We start from the raw sequence: 16460 nt of genomic DNA on the forward strand, positions 1-16460 counted from the left end.
TATTCAATTTCAATTGCACACATGAGGCGGTCACGTGGCTAAAAGTCCTCTTTCTGGTCCCTCTGTTTCCCTTCCTCCGTCGCCGCTTGTAACTCATGAGACCCATTCTCTACCGGACTCACAAATTAGGAACAAACATACAGGCTCATTCCGAGTCCCCTGGGACCATCAATTGCCTTCACCTTCCTGCCGAAAGCCTGCAGGCAGCTGCGGGCAGGAACAACGGGAGAGAAAGGCTTGGGCAGAGTGTATGATCACGCTGTTTGAGAGATGCCTACTGCTGGCAGGATGAAGCATGCTCCTACAGGACCGTTCCCACACTTCCTAATGAGAAGACACCTCCGAAGCCATGCCATCGGCACAAGCCTTCCGAGCTCAGAGGGGATTCACAAGAAGCGAACATCGCTCTAAGGTAGGATCGACGGGGCTTAACTGTTGCCTTTCTGGGCTTGCTTCAGTGCTGCACTGGGTTACTCAATCTCCTTGTTTGCTTTATTTCTGTTATAGCCATGAAGAGGGAAAGATAAGGCAGGGTCAGTGCCTAATCAATCAATCAATCATATTTATTGAGTGCTTACTGTGTGCAGAGCACGGTACTAAGCGCTTGGGAAGTACAAGTTGGAAACATATAGAGACAGTCCCTACCCAACAGTGGGCTCACAGTCTATGCCTAAGAGCATTAACATGCATGTGGCCCACTTGGATGGGGTTGCAGAGGTCACAGCTTGCTGCGTCTGCTGTTATCAATCAGTGGTATTCACCAAGCACTTACGGTGTGCAGAGCACTGTACTAAGCACTTGGGAGAGTACAACACAACAGAAGCAGGATGGCTCAGTGGAAAGAGCACGGGCTTGGGAGTCGGAGGTCATGGGTTCAAATCCCGGCTCCGCCAATTGTCAGCTGTGTGACTTTAGGCAAGTCACTTAACTTCTCTGGGCCTCAGTTACCTGATCTGTAAAATGGGGATGAAGACTGTGAGCCCCCTGTGGGACAACCTGATCATCTTGTAATCTCCCCAGTGCTTAGAACAGTGCTTTGCACATAGTAAGCGCTTAATAAATGCCATCATCATCATCATCAGAACTGGTAGGCGGTTCCCTGCCCACAACAAGCTTATCCAGACAATGGACCTGGAGAGACAGAATAACGATGCCCTGATTTACAAGAGGATACCCAGGAATGGTACAGTTTTCTTTGTGAAAACGAGTCTCTCAGAACAAATTCAGCTAGATTTCAAGGGGTTGAAAATGCTGTAATCTCAAACTGCAGAACCTTCCCAATTCTCCACTCCCCAGTCACACGTCTGAACAACGAAGGCACACTGACCACAGAATGGAAGTAAAAGAAATAGATGACTGTACTACAGCCTGTCTCAATCTGTTCTTTGGTTGGCTCCCTGCATCTGCAGGTACATTTGAAGAACAGACTCGACTCCTGCCAAGGGAAAAAGCAGAATCCAATTCTGGCTGTCTTCAGGAAAAAGCACACAGGTTCTGATGGCTCCTTTGATTCGGCAGAAAAAAATATGTGAAGCTCATAAAGATGAAACCTGGAATTTGGCAGCAATTTCAGGCTCTATGTAGAATGCAAATACAATGAGAAATGCAGACATTAAATGCTCCTCGAACCTTTTCACCACTCAATAGTCCAAAATGAGCAAAAAAGAGGATCTGATCGCCCCCACCTCCGGCCCCGACCTCAGAGAGTTTATAGGCCAAGAAAAAGACACTGAAGATCCGAAAAGATAAAGTAATTCCACTAATTCCACTAAACCCAATAAGCAGGGAAGGGAGAAGAAATCTGATGTTAAAATGGTTGATTTGGACACTCAGTGCCATTGACTGAATGTGAGTACTGAGCCTTTCCTGTCACCATTAGAGCTTTATTTAACAACTAATGACATCTCGAAATCCTTGGAAAATAAAATGGCATTCGTTGATGGCTCCAGAGGGACCATTGGCAGTACACTCGGTATTAATCCCCCAAAGGGCAGGCAGCAAAAATAGAAGCCAGCCCTAATTCCATTCAGAAGGGGCTGATGCCATGGTCTGTTTCCTTTCGGAAAGCAGCTTTGATGCCATTTAAAAGCTGTAGCCGAGATGGTGGAGATGGCTAATTAATATCTTGTAGTTAACAGTGTCAAAAGTTTTCTTCTGATCAAGCAAAATGGCTCCACGGAATTTCTTTTGAACAAAACAAGTGAGTATTCGGGAATTCTGATAGTGAAGTTGTGGTGAAACATGACATCCAGAAGTCTGATTGCCTGTGTGGTGGTTGCCGGATTGGTGTTCAGTCCTCAAGTTTAACTGCAAGTTGGAGAATCTGTAATTACAGGTCAATTGTATGTCATTGTTCGTTGATTTCAAAGGTGCTGCTACTGAAATACTGCTACCACTCTGTGTGGGTGGGGATAAAAAGAGGTGTGTGTGGCCTGTTTCAGCTTCTTCCACATGGTTCCTAAGAATCACAATAATAATTGTGTTATTTGTTATTTGTTAGCACTTACTCTGCAACAAGCCCAGTGCTAAGTACTGAGGGAGAGACGTTATGATCAGATCAGACAGTCTCTGTCCCACAAAGGTCTCATTTAATTCCCGTTTTCAGATAGGAAACTGAGGCAGAGAAGCCAAGTGACTTGCTGAAGCTTTACACATCAGGCAAGTGGTGAGGCTGGGACTAGAACCCAGGCCTCCTGACTCCCAGGTTCACGCTCTTTCCATTAGGCCACGATCCTTCTCCGGTCCCAGATCTTGGGTTTCTAAAGCCCCCTGCAAGATGTGACCCTGGGAATTTGCCTGCAGAAAGTTTTGATCAAAATAAAGCCTATTCCCCATAGGAGGGTCTCTCTGCTGCCATGGCTTTTCTGAATTCAGCAGCCACTCTGCAGCCTCGGAAACAGAACTTTAGGGTCTTTACAGAAATCTTTTCTCCACCCAACCTCGGTATGGTAATCCCTCGTCAGGTCGCTCTATAGCAACAGCTTAGGGATCCTGCTGAATCCGTCCTTCAGCCCGTCCTGCTCAGCTTCAATGCAGGTGAAGTGGCTGAGCTGCAGGATTTTGTTGTTGGAGTGTCTTTCTTGCTGTTCCATAGGGAGGGTGGCATTAGGGGACAGTGCTGCAACTGCTCATGAAACTGGATGCAGCAGGTGGAAAGCTCGCTGCCAGCTAGAAGATTTCCCCCCTCTGGTCCCGCCATGCTTGACCTGAACTCCCTTCCCTCTTCATTTCCAACAGTCCACCACTACCCCCATCTTTGAAACCCTCCTAAAATCACATCTCCTTTAAGGGGCTTCCCTGCCTAAGCCCTCTATTTCCCCTATCCACCCTCCCCTCTGTGTCAACTGAGCACTTGGCTGTGTTCTCCTTCAACACTTTGATACTCACCCCAGCTCCACAGCAGTGGTGTAAATATCCTTGTACCCTACCATTGCCCCTAACTGTAATTTATTTTAATGTCTGCCTCCCCATAGAAGACTGGAAGATCCTTGTGGGTATGGATCGCATCTACCAGGGTTCTCTACACAGTAAATACTCAATAAATACCACTGATGGATCTTAATCTCCCTTTCTTTCTGCTAAATCCAGAAGGACATGCAGGCCTTCAGGATTCAGTTTGGTCTATCGCTGCCCTGGAAAGGGGAATTCACTGATGACTTGCATGTCGATATTGTCAATGACATACTGTCTGCTGTGTGACCTTGGGCAAGTCACTTAACTTCTCTCTGGCTCAATTACCTCCACTGAAATATGGGGGTTAAGACTGTGAGCCCCAGGTGGGACATGGACTGTGTAAAACTTCATTGGCTTGGTCTGTATCTACTCCAGCTCTTAGTACAGTGCCTGGTACACAGTAAGCACTCAACAAATACTATTTTTTTAAAAAAATAAGGTCTATCTTCAGGAATGGACTTCCAGTTTTCAGCGGGGATGCCGCACTGTCAAAGCCTTTGTTTTATACTGCATCCTTAAGATGCTTCCTCTCCCCTCCTTGCTTTCCACCTCCCAAATCTGGGCATGAAGCTGTCAGGGCAGAATCTAATTCCACCCATCTTTTGCAGTTTTTAGGGATAATAAGACCTTCAAGTATAAAATGTCAAATGTCCTGCTATTTTTATGTCTGTGTCCCAAATCCCCCAGAGTGAATAAAATCCATGAAAACAGCAGGTTGGATGTACATAATGGCATCCAAAGTGTGCAGGGAGCTGGAACTATTGGAATTGGCTCTGTTCAATACAGTATAGTGGCACGAGGGCTTCTGCACTTGCAATAAGTGTGGCAACTCTCTTCTTCTTGATGAGAAACACCAAAGTCAGCAAGCCAGCCTCAGTACTAACATTTTGATTTAGTGATCAATATCAGATCAACTTAGGGTGCTGCTACTCTGAGTGAGCAGGCTGCATTTAAAAGCAGTAGTGATTTTACTCCTCACGGCTTCTTTCATTTAGTAATCTGAATTAAAACCTCCTAGGAGAATACATTCAAAACACATTTTGGATCGTCTCTAGTGGATTTTGATTTCTGGCAGTGAAATATTAATAGCGGATGGGTTTTACAGCAGCCTGTGGAAGTTTGTTTGACCCTCAGGAGAGTCTGCAGCAGGTAAACCTTTGGTTTTAAATCATTAGCTGAACAAATGAATTAGTGAACACTATTCTAAACGAGTATATGAGCTGCTTTGGGACCACCAGACACTCTCCCGGAAGGCTCCTCTCCTCAGAGCGCCGCCATTGACGCCCGTGACTCCGTTCCCGAGAGGCCTGGCCGCCCACCCTCCCGCCATCTCAGCGCCCCCACGGACGCCCCGCCTGCTTCCACCCCCCCCACTTAGGAGGCCTTCCGTAAAGTGCCCCTCATCCCCCCCCCCTTCCCGGTCCGGTCCTGACTGACTCTACCCCCGCCCGCCCCCAGGTAAAAAGCCCTTGTTAGCACCTTGTTAGCACCATGTTACATGTTACATTAACGACAACCTCATTCACACCTCCTCAGCCCTCCCATGCTAGTTGACTGTTCGCTCCCCTCCCCAGGTATCTCTGCTCCCTGACCCCCCTTAACTGGCCCACCCTACTCCAGCTCTTAATAGTTTGTATCTGCTCTCTGTGGCATCATTGTTTGCCAATTCTATTATTGCCATAGCATATTGATTGCTCAACTACACCCTGTGATGCCATCGCCTACTTTTATCATTGCTACTGTTTTATTGCTTCTGCATCTCAATTGTTAACCCCCCACTGTACTGTCACTCGCCCTGCTGACCTCACCATGAACTTTCAGTTCCCTTGCTCCCAACTGCCATTCCCATTCCTCACCTTCCCCTTCCCCTCTCCCACCCAGCTGTTTCCCTCCCTCTCACCCACCAAGACCGCTCCCCCTCAACCCCTACCAAGGATTCCTCTGTACCAGCGCAGGTCCTCTGCTTCTCCCTCCCGACCCCCCTCCTCCCCTTCTCCCCGCCCCCACCCCATCCCAGTTCTCCTTTCCCATCGCCACCCCCCCTTCCCACTCTCCCCGCCCAGGCCCCCGCCAACTCATCCCAATCCAAACCCTCCCCACCCCTCGCACCCTTCCCCCTCCCTCCCCACCCTCGACAGCTGATGCCAAGTGTGGCCTCTGGAACCCCCGCTCCGTTTTAAGTAAGATTCCTTTCATCCTGGACCTTTTCCTTTCCAGTTCTCTACTCCTCCTCGCCCTAACTGAAACATGGCTGTCGTCGGACGACACGGTCTCTTCTGCTGCTCTCTGCAGTGCAGGCCTCTTCTTCTCCCACTCCCCCAGACTCACTGGAAAAGGAGGAGGTGTCGGTTTCCTTCTCGCCCCCCAATGTCGCTTTCGCACTATCCCTCCTCCCCCTTCCCTTTCCTTCCCCTCCTTTGAAGCCCACATTATTCGCCTCTACCACCCCCTCCAGATTCTTGTAGCCGTCATCTACCGCCCTCCGGGCCCCACTTCCAACTTCTTTAACGACTTTGACCCCTTCCTCACATTCCTTCTCTCCTTCTCCATGCCCACTCTGATCCTTGGAGACTTCAATATCCACATGGATATCCCTAACGACTCCTCTGCCGCCCGCCTTCTATCTCTCCTTGACGCTGCCAACCTCTTCCTCCACCCCACCTCACCCACTCACCAACTTGGTCATACCCTCGACCTCATCATCTCCTACCGCTGCACTGTGTCCACCCTCACCAACTCTGTGATCCCTCTCTCTGATCATAATCTTCTCACCTGCCTCCTCACTCACACTCCTTTCCCCTGTAAATCCGTATTACTCCCTCACAGAGATCTCCGCTCTCTGGACCCCACCCATCTTTCGGAACGCCTCACACCCCACCTCGCCACCCTCTCCTCTCTACCCAGTCTTGATGATCAGATTACTGCTCTCAACTCTACCCTTTCTACTCAGCTAGACTCGCTCGCTCCCCTTTCCCTTCGCCGCTCTCGCACCACTAACCCACAGCCCTGGATCACTGCCACTGTCCGCCTCCTTCGCTCTTATGCTCGAGCTGCCGAACGCTGCTGGCGAAAGTCTAAACACCATGCCAACCTCGTTCACTTCAAGTTTATCCTTTCCTGCCTTAACTCAGCCCTCTCTTCTGCCAGACAAAACTATTTCTCCTCCCTTATTGACACCCATGCCCATCACCCCCGCCAGCTCTTCCGTACATTCAACTCCCTTCTCAGGCCCCCGGTTCCTCCCCCTCCTCCTTCCCTCACCCCCAACGATCTGGCCTCCTACTTCATTAACAAAATTAAATCCATCAGGTCCGACCTCCCCAAAGTCTCTTCCCCCCTTTCTCCAACCCCCCGGCTCTCAACATTCTCTGCTACTCTCCCATCCTTCCCAGTGGTATCCTCAGAGGAACTCTCCTCCCTCCTCTCAAGTGCTACTCCGGCCACCTGTGCTTCTGACCCCATTCCCTCTCATCTTATGAAATCTCTCGCTCCATCCCTTCTCCCCTCCTTAACTTCCATCTTCAACCGCTCACTCTCCACTGGTTCCTTCCCCTCTGCCTTCAAACATGCCCATGTCTCTCCCATCCTAAAAAAACCCTCTCTTGACCCCACCTCACCTTCTAGTTATCGTCCCATATCCCTCCTACCATTCCTTTCCAAACTCCTTGAACGAGTTGTCTACACGCGCTGCCTAGAATTCCTCAACAACAACTCTCTCCTCGACCCCCTCCAGTCTGGCTTCCGTCCCCTTCATTCCACGGAAACTGCGCTCTCAAAGGTCACCAATGACCTCCTGCTTGCCAAATCCAACGGCTCATACTCTGTCCTAATCCTCCTCGACCTCTCAGCTGCCTTTGACACTGTGGACCACCCCCTTCTCCTCAACACGTTATCTGACCTTGGCTTCACAGACTCCGTCCTCTCCTGGTTCTCCTCTTATCTCTCCGGTCGTTCTTTCTCAGTCTCTTTTGCAGGCTCCTCCTCCCCCTCCCATCCTCTTACTGTGGGAGTTCCCCAAGGTTCAGTGCTTGGTCCCCTTCTGTTCTCAATCTACACTCACTCCCTTGGTGACCTCATTCGCTCCCACGGCTTCAACTATCACCTCTACGCTGATGACACCCAGATCTACATCTCTGCCCCTGCTCTCTCCCCCTCCCTCCAGGCTCGCATCTCCTCCTGCCTTCAGGACATCTCCATCTGGATGTCCGCCCGCCACCTAAAGCTCAACATGTCGAAGACTGAGCTCCTTGTCTTCCCTCCCAAACCTTGTCCTCTCCCTGACTTTCCCATCTCTGTTGACGGCACTACCATCCTTCCCGTCTCACAAGCCCGCAACCTTGGTGTCATCCTCGACTCCGCTCTCTCATTCACCCCTCACATCCAAGCCGTCACCAAAACCTGCCGGTCTCAGCTCCGCAACATTGCCAAGATCCGCCCTTTCCTCTCCATCCAAACCGCTACCCTGCTAATTCAAGCTCTCATCCTATCCCGTCTGGACTACTGCACTAGCCTTCTCTCTGATCTCCCATCCTCGTGTCTCTCTCCACTTCAATCCATACTTCATGCTGCTGCCCGGATTATCTTTGTCCAGAAACGCTCTGGACATATCACTCCCCTCCTCAAAAACCTCCAATGGCTACCAATCAATCTGCGCATCAGGCAGAAACTCCTCACCCTGGGCTTCAAGGCTCTCCATCACCTCGCCCCCTCCTACCTCACCTCCCTTCTCTCCTTCTACTGCCCAGCCCGCACCCTCCGCTCCTCCACCACTAATCTCCTCACTGTACCTCGCTCTCGCCTGTCCCGCCATCGACCCCCGGCCCACGTCATCCCCCGGGCCTGGAATGCCCTCCCTCTGCCCATCCGCCAAGCTAGCTCTCTTCCTTCCTTCAAGGCCCTGCTGAGAGCTCACCTCCTCCAGGAGGCCTTCCCAGACTGAGCCCCTTCTTTCCTCTCCCCCTCGTCCCCCTCTCCATCCCCCCGCCTTACCGCCTTCCCCTCCCCACAGCACCTGTATATATGTATATATGGTTGTACATATTTATTACTCTGTTTATTTATTTATTTATTTATTTTACTTGTACATTTCTATCCTACTTATTTTATTTTGTTGGTATGTTTGGTTCTGTTCTCTGTCTCCCCCTTTTAGACTGTGAGCCCACTATCGGGTAGGGACTGTCTCTATGTGATGCCAATTTGTACTTCCCAAGCGCTTAGTACAGTGCTCTGCACATAGTAAGCGCTCAATAAATACGATTGATTGATTGATTGATTGGACATACAGTCTTAGATGTGGAAACTGCTTTAAAGAATTGCTTTTGCTCCTTTAAAAAGGGCGAATACACATGTATTCTAAAGACACAAATCCAGGATCCTTCTCCTCACATGCAGACCTTTCCAAATGAAGCAACTACCTTAGCCTACGAGAAAAATGCTAATACCTGAGTCACAAATGCCACCAAGTGCTCACAGTCTGAATAATCCTGAGCTGTGGGGAAATGGGAGGGCTTTTCAAACTAAACAGTGGATCATGTTATGGCTCCTTCCTCCTTTAACATGGTATCTATTCTGCATCTGAATGGTCTGGAGGGGTTGGGGGGGGGGGGGAGGGGGGGAGGGCCTGAAGAAAGAGAAACATGAAAAGAAATGGAATAATCATCCCTCTGAAAGCCTCAAGCCCCCAAGTTAACCAGGCTACTGAAGGAAATTCTGCATTTGGAGGAATCATGCTGAGATCTTGTTCCTATTGTGTTGGGGATGGGAGGTGTTAGACAAACCCAGACTTGGTGGTGTTCTGATCCCCAGCAGTTGAGTTGCAGCACAGCAAAAATAATGATAATAATATTAGTGGAATTCGCTGAGCTCTTACTGTAAGTCAGGCCCTGTACTAAGTGCTGGAGTTGACAGAAGATAATCTGGTCAGAGTCATGGGACATGGGGCATATACTCTAAATAGGAGAAAGAACAGGTATTGAATCCCCACTTTACAGCTGAGGAAATTGAGGCCCAGAAAAGTTAAGTGACTTGCCCAAGGTCACACAACAGACAGGCGGCAGAGCTAGGACTAGAACGCTGGACCTCTGACTCCTACCAGGTTGCTTCCAGAGAGATATGAGGGTTTGTATAATAATAATAATAATGGTATTTATTAAGCACTTACTATGTGTGAAGCACTGTTCTAAGCACTGGGGGGGATACAAGGTAATTAGGTTGTCCCACATGGGACTCACAGCCTTAAGCCCCATTTTACAGAAGAGATAACTGAGGCACAGAGAAGTTAAGTGACTTGCCCAAAGTCACACAGCTGACAAGAAGGGAGCCGGGATTAGAACCCAAGACCTCTGGCTCCCAAGCCCGGGCTCTTTCCACTGAGCCACACTGCTTCTCTGTATGACCATGTATCTTCATATTTGCTTTAAAAATGGTTGGCTTATACCTATCTTCCAGGCAATATGACTTCTCCACAAATAAATCACTTTGCTCTGCAGCCTAGAAATACACAGAATATTTGACCCAGTTAGAGCATCCTCTCTGTATCATCATCATCATCAATCGTATTTATTGAGCGCTTACTGTGTGCAGAGCACTGTACTAAGGGCTTGGGAAGTACAAGTTGGCAACATATAGAGACAGTCCCTACCCAACAGTGGGCTCACAGTCTAAAAGACTGCTACCTCCAGGGATGGCTAGGGTGAAGCAGAAGGTCCTCAAGGACCACTTTTAAAGATAGTACTTCCTGCCTCGGACCAGGATTTACATTTCCCAATATTTCAGTATCTTGCAGGCCTAAGGACTTATGAGGGTTTTCCATCTTCAACTGGCTTTTGCATTTTGCTACATTATTTTCTTCAACTGAATGTCACACCTGTTTGCACAATCTTACACCTTGTTGTTCACAGTCAAAGAGGAGGGGAGAGTGACTAGCTCTGAAGGCTATTCATGCATCTAGTCGCTGTTCCATGCCATTGAGTATATGTAGTTGTGGGTGTCATTTCTGTATAAATTCATAGCCTCTTCTCCACCCAGGAGGCACATACTGGTTGCATTTTGATGTGTTCACTGCACCTAAGGGCACTGGGTGGCCACAAGAACTGAGTGAACAAATCAGTTTAAACTTTGAATAGCTGATTCTTCCACGGGTCTTCATCAGTTACAGCCCCTCCCTCCACAAGGTGATCGGTGGAATCGTCCAGGTCAAAAGGTTGTAAGGTTGTCCATGCTTTAAAGATATTTTTCCAATGAGATTTCATGGAAAAAGATCAAAACATGAGTGTTTGTGTCTCCACCTTCAGAAAACAAATCGACCCCCGGCCCACATCATCCCCCTGGCCTGGAATGCCCTCCCTCCGCACATCCGCCAAGCTAGCTGTCTTCCTCCCTTCAAAGCCCTACTGAGAGCTCACCTCCTCCAGGAGGCCTTCCCAGATTGAGCCCCCTTTTTCCTCTCCTCCTCCCCATCCCTCCCACCCTACCTCCTTCCCTTCCCCACAGCACCTGTATATATATTTGTACAGATTTATTACTCTATTTTACTTGTAAATATTGACTATTTATTTTGTTAATGATGTGCATATTAATTCTATTTGTTCTGATGATTTTGACACCTGTCTACATGTTTCGTTTTGTTGTCTGTCTCCTCCTTCTACACTGTGCGCCCGTTGTTGGGTAGGGCCCGTCTCTATGTGTTGCCAACTTGTACTTCCCAAGCACTTAGTACAGTGCTCTGCACACAGTAAGAGCTCAATAGATACGATTGAATGAATGAATGAATATATATATATATATATATATATATATATATATATATATATATATATATAGTTTTTTTAATTGCACTTGCCTGTAGCAGGCTGTGTCCATCCTGGAACACTCTCCAAATCTAAATCCAATACTTCTACATAGTTCTAAAAGACTACTGTATCGTTTTTAAACTGAAACAATATATAGCTCCAATTATATAATTTATAATAATTATAATTTAAGAAGCTAATGCCAGAGTCACTTGGTTGCATATATTTTCAATGCTCTGTCATTCATGTTTCCATCAGATGATGATAAATCAATGCTGTTTATTACTACTTATTGTGTGCGGAGCAGTGTACTAAGTGCTTGCGAGCGTAAAGAGAAGCCGCATGGCGGAATGGAAAGCTCATGGATCTAGAGGCAGAGGACCTGGGTTCTAATCCTGACTCTGCCACTTGTCTGCTGTGTGACCTTGGGCAAGTCACTTAACTTCGCTGTGCCTCCGTTACCTCATCTATAAAAGGGGATTCTTTCCTCCGATTTAGACTGCGTGCCCTATGTGGGACAGAGACTGTATCCAGTCTGATTACCTTAAATCTACCCCAGTCTTTAGAATGGTGCTTGACACATAGTAAGTGCTTAACAAACACCATGAAAACAATACAATAGAGCTTGTAGACACAATCCCTGCCCCAAAGAAGCTTACCGTCTAGAGGGTGACAGAGAATGGAGGAGGGACAGATGATTCTTGGTCCTGTGACCGGTCCTAGAGGTTTACGCAGCACCACATGCTCTCCCATCCTTGCCTATCTTGTTCCTGCTAGGGCACGGAGTAAGTGGGCAGAGGCACAGTATAGGACTAAGTGCATGTGTGGTCTTCCCCCATGTTAGCCGGATGCAGAAAGAATGGGGACTTGAGTCCAGGTTGCCTGATTCCTAAAGGGTCCATGCTAGCTCCCCCATTCACTGCCAAGGGTGCTAGCAAGCGAGGGTGAAACTAAATCACAGTACTTTTTGAGAGAAAAACGGGGTCTTCCACATCTTTGGTATGCCAGCACACTGAAGGAGCTCAAACCTTAACTAAATGTCCAATTCCAACTCGTCCTGTCAGGATTGAAGAAAGTGCAAGTCTCCCCAACCATTTAGCCAAAATTCTTCTCAGGAGGAAGTCCTTGTAGTGACTTTAAATGCAAAAGTAGCAAACTTTAGAAGGATAATATGGGGCTACTCATTCCAGTTACCTAGAAATCTACTTACCCAGAGAAGCAGCATGGCCTGATGGATAAAGCACAGCCCTGGGAGTCAGAAGGACCTGGGAGCATTCATTCAATCACATTTATTTAGCACTTACTATGTGCAGAACACTGTACTGAGCACTTGGGAAGTACAAGTTGGCAACATAGAGAGACGGTCCCTACCCAACAATGGGCTCACAGTCTAGAAGTATTCCAATCCTTGCTCTGCCACTTGTCTGCTGTGTGATGTTGGGCAAATCACTTCACTTTTCTGTGCCTCGGTTATCTCATCTGTAAAATGGGGATTAAGACTGTGAGCCCCAAGTGGGACCTGGACTGTGTCTAACTTGATTAACCTGTATCTACCTCAGAGCTTAGTACATTGCCTGGGCACACAGTAAGTGCTTAACAAATACCGTTAAAAAAAATCCCAGAGAGCCAGGTAGGTTCATACTCATCAACACCGTCATCAACAGCATTTATAGATGGCGAGTTGTGCACAGGGCACGCAGCGCTCCCTCTTGGAAACGTACAAAGCAAATACAAGGCACAGTCCTTGCCCTAAAGGAGCTCACAATCTCACGGCCCATTTGATTGAGATACAAGAGGATACTAAAGAGAAGGAGGAAAAAAAACTTTAGTCTGATTAACCCACTAAAGCGTAAGAGAATGTAGGAAAATGTCCATTTATATTTCTAGGTGATCCAATGTATGAAATTTGAATCTTTTTTTGGTGGCAAATATCGGATCATTACTGTTGCACCGATATTCTTATCTTTCTGCTTTTTTCCTCAGAAAAGCAATCGTGCCATACAGCCTCCCAGAAGTTCTTAAGCACCTGCCCTTTTTTTTAATTAGGAAGAGATTAGTTGTTTGATAACATGAAGCTAAAATGCTCTCAGGCCAGCTCAATGAGAACTCTTCACTTCCACCTGCCATACCTCCTACCTACATAAGCAGAGGCTTTGGGAGGCTCTTGAGCTCCTGTGGGGGCTCTAGAAGAGGGAGAATCAAGAATTCTGACCCTGATCGCAGCTCTTCAACTGCAGAGATATGGCCCCCCCTTACACTTAGAGGCAGAAGATGGCTGTCTGACTGACACCACCCCCCACAACCTTCCAACCTGATTTTTTTTTTATCAACCCAATGCTTAGCACAGTGCTTTTGCACCAGGGAAACACGTAATGAATACCATAATTGATAGGCCATCCCTATCTGTAACCCTTTCAGAGTGTATTAAGACATCCTGCACAAAGGGCAAAATATTTTAGCGATAAGAAGCTGTCTTTAAAGACAAAAAACGCCATTTATGAAAGCGTGGAAAAGAATCATTGAAGCCGCCTGGCTTTCTGGACCATTTTATGCCCTTTATTCAGACCTTTTATAACTTGGCAAATTCACCAGTTCTCTTAACTGCCGTTCTGAATGGGCCTCTCTAGAAAGAATCGTACTGCTCCTCTGAGCCGACGCTTCATCTCCAAATTCCCTGATCTTTATGCCAGCTCCTTAGCTTTGTACGTACCAATCTCCATGGTAACACTCAGTGATGGTGGTGGCCAGTGACATCATTGCAGGCCAATCCACAGCACACTCGAGCAATGCAACTTGTTTTGCAGTACTACAGTGATAGTGAGAAGTCTGAAGACATAAGTTCCTCACAAGCCTGAAGTTCCTGACATGATACTTTCCAAGGACAGCCTGTGCTGGATGCCTTCCTGTTGTTAGGAGAAATGGCTTCCCTTTAAATGTGTCTCTAGAAGGAGGGCTACTCTCCAGTTGCTGCGAGTAAGTTTAAGAACGGCTGCTTTTAGTTGGTTCATGATCACACTGCAGGTCCCAGCCAGAGCTCTGCAAAGGATCGTCCAATGACTCGGGCTGCCAATATTTCCAAAAACGAGGTCAGGGTTTAAGTCAAATCCACTGCTGCTTCCAGCCTTTTCTGGAAAGCCATTCGCAACTTCTGTTTCTTAAGACTGCACTGAGAAGACTCAAAACCCCATCTCCAACTCCCTGCAGCAACTTCAGTATACTTCAGAGAAGCTGCCTCCCTCCATTCCAAAGCTCCCTAACTAGGAGAAATGAAGATATATCAGACAGCATTTCTCATTAGGCTTTGTGCTAGCCATAAAACAGGTTTCACTTGCCTGATGTAGAAGCAGCTTGCCCAAGCTGATCTGAAGTAACTGGTTCCTTGACTATATGGCCTGTGTGTGTCCTCTAGATTGTATGCTCATTGCGGGTAGGGAATGTGTCAATTATATTGTTGTGTTGTACTCTCCCAAGCACTTGCACACAGTAAGCACTCAATAGATATGATTGATTGATCGACTGTCTGCTCTCTGAGTACGCGGACATAAATAGCAGCATGGCCCAGTGGATAGAGCACGGGCCTGGGAGTGAGAAGGATCTGGGTGTTCTAATCATGGCTCCGCCACTTGTCTGCTGTGTGACCTTGGATAAGCCACTTAACATCTCTGTGCCTCAGATCCTTCATCTGTAAAATGGGGATTGAGACTGTGAAACCTGTGTGGGACAGGGACTCTGCCCAATCTGATTAGCCTGTATCTCCCCCAGCGTTAGTACAGTGCCTGGCACACAGTAAGTGCTTAATTAACAAATACCATGGTTTTTATTATTATTATCATCATTATTATGATGCTCCGACCTCCTCCAGAAAGTCTTAGAGCTGAGCCAGTTTTAATTTGTTGCATTCTGCTCCACCAGGTTTCCAGCATGGTTTCAGGCTTCCCAAACGACTGTTTTCCCAAATTCCAGCCGACGTTACTTCCCTCAATGTAACAAGTGGCCAAAAATCAATATAGGTCCTTCCTTGTTTGAAATAACCTGGTCTTGGGTTTTTATTAAATGCCCTTTCGGACCTGCACTGAATCCTGACGTGGCGGCATGAGTCGAGTTTGTGTTTGCAGAGCTCTGGTCTAAACCCTCAGACGGTGATTATAATCAAAGCGCTGACCTCCTTGGAGCCCCTCTACAAAAGGTGCCAGAAAAATCCCCCCCAGTCCTTCCTCAGTTCTGGTCTCTACCTTGTTCGTACCAATAGTGGGGCTACGTAAACCCGATCACTTTGACTGACTGTCGGGAAAATGAGCCAGAGAAAGCCAGAAACCAAGGGGAAACCCCAGCCCCCGACAGCAATGTACAGAGAGGTAAAAGCAATAGTTTCCTACCTTAATAAGTGACTTGTCGCTCTTCATCCCGGGGTACCAACTCGGAGCTGCAGTCTGGGGGAAGAGCCCCAGATACATGAGATACTGTTGGAGTGTCTTGGCTAAGTTCATGTCCTTTTCCAGGTCGTGCGTCTTTTCATTGTCGACCTTTGGCTTTGAAGTCCTGAATGTTAAAATGAAAAAAAAAAACAACAAAAGCATTATCCACACCCCATGTGTTGTCCCAGGTTAACGACTGGTTAGGGAAGCAGTGTGGCCTCATGGAAAGAACACGGCCTGGGGGTCACAAGACCTGGGTTTCTAATCCCACCTCCCCTGCTTGTCTGTTGTGTGACCTTGGGGAAGTCACTTCACGTCTCTGTGCCTCCGTTTCCTCATCTGTAAAAATGGGGATTAAATCCTCCTCTCTCATACCTAGACTGTGAGCTCCATGTGGGATAAGGACAGCATCCAAACTGATAACCTTGTATCAACCCCAGTGCTTGGCACACAGTAAGCACTTAACAAATACCAGAATTGTTAGTATTATCATTATTGGCAGGAGAATTCCATTCATTCTCATTTCCACCAGAATGGACTTGAAGTCACCACCAGGTCATTGTAGCTAAGTGTTAGAAAATGGCACCCGATCCACTAAGCCTCTGAAAATCCCCAGCAAGAGTCAGGCAAATACCAAGGACTAGCAAATAAACTGATTCAGCAAAATAAAATTGCTTCAACTGGACCAAACTACCTAGCTACGTCCATGGGGAAAAAAAATACAACAGGGAATGCTTAGAGTTAAGCTTCAGTCTTTCAGTCTCTTAACCTTCATTAACTGTTTTGCCAAGGGCTCGCCGAG

The 16460-nt window shown here is 47.5% G+C and overlaps 1 protein-coding gene across 1 annotated transcript in view; it reads right to left on the reverse strand.

The window, feature by feature from the left end:
- Window positions 1-16460, reverse strand: part of PTPRN2 (protein tyrosine phosphatase receptor type N2) — a 661085-nt gene that overhangs the window by 516113 nt on the left and 128512 nt on the right. The window contains exon 4 of the mRNA XM_038755516.1: window positions 15620-15782. Coding sequence (XP_038611444.1) covers window positions 15620-15782 — 163 coding nt within the window. The remainder of the gene's footprint in view (window positions 1-15619; window positions 15783-16460) is intronic.

The sequence above is a fragment of the Tachyglossus aculeatus genome, chromosome 13 (assembly GCF_015852505.1).
Source record: "Tachyglossus aculeatus isolate mTacAcu1 chromosome 13, mTacAcu1.pri, whole genome shotgun sequence".
Classification (NCBI taxonomy): Eukaryota; Metazoa; Chordata; class Mammalia; order Monotremata; family Tachyglossidae; genus Tachyglossus; species Tachyglossus aculeatus.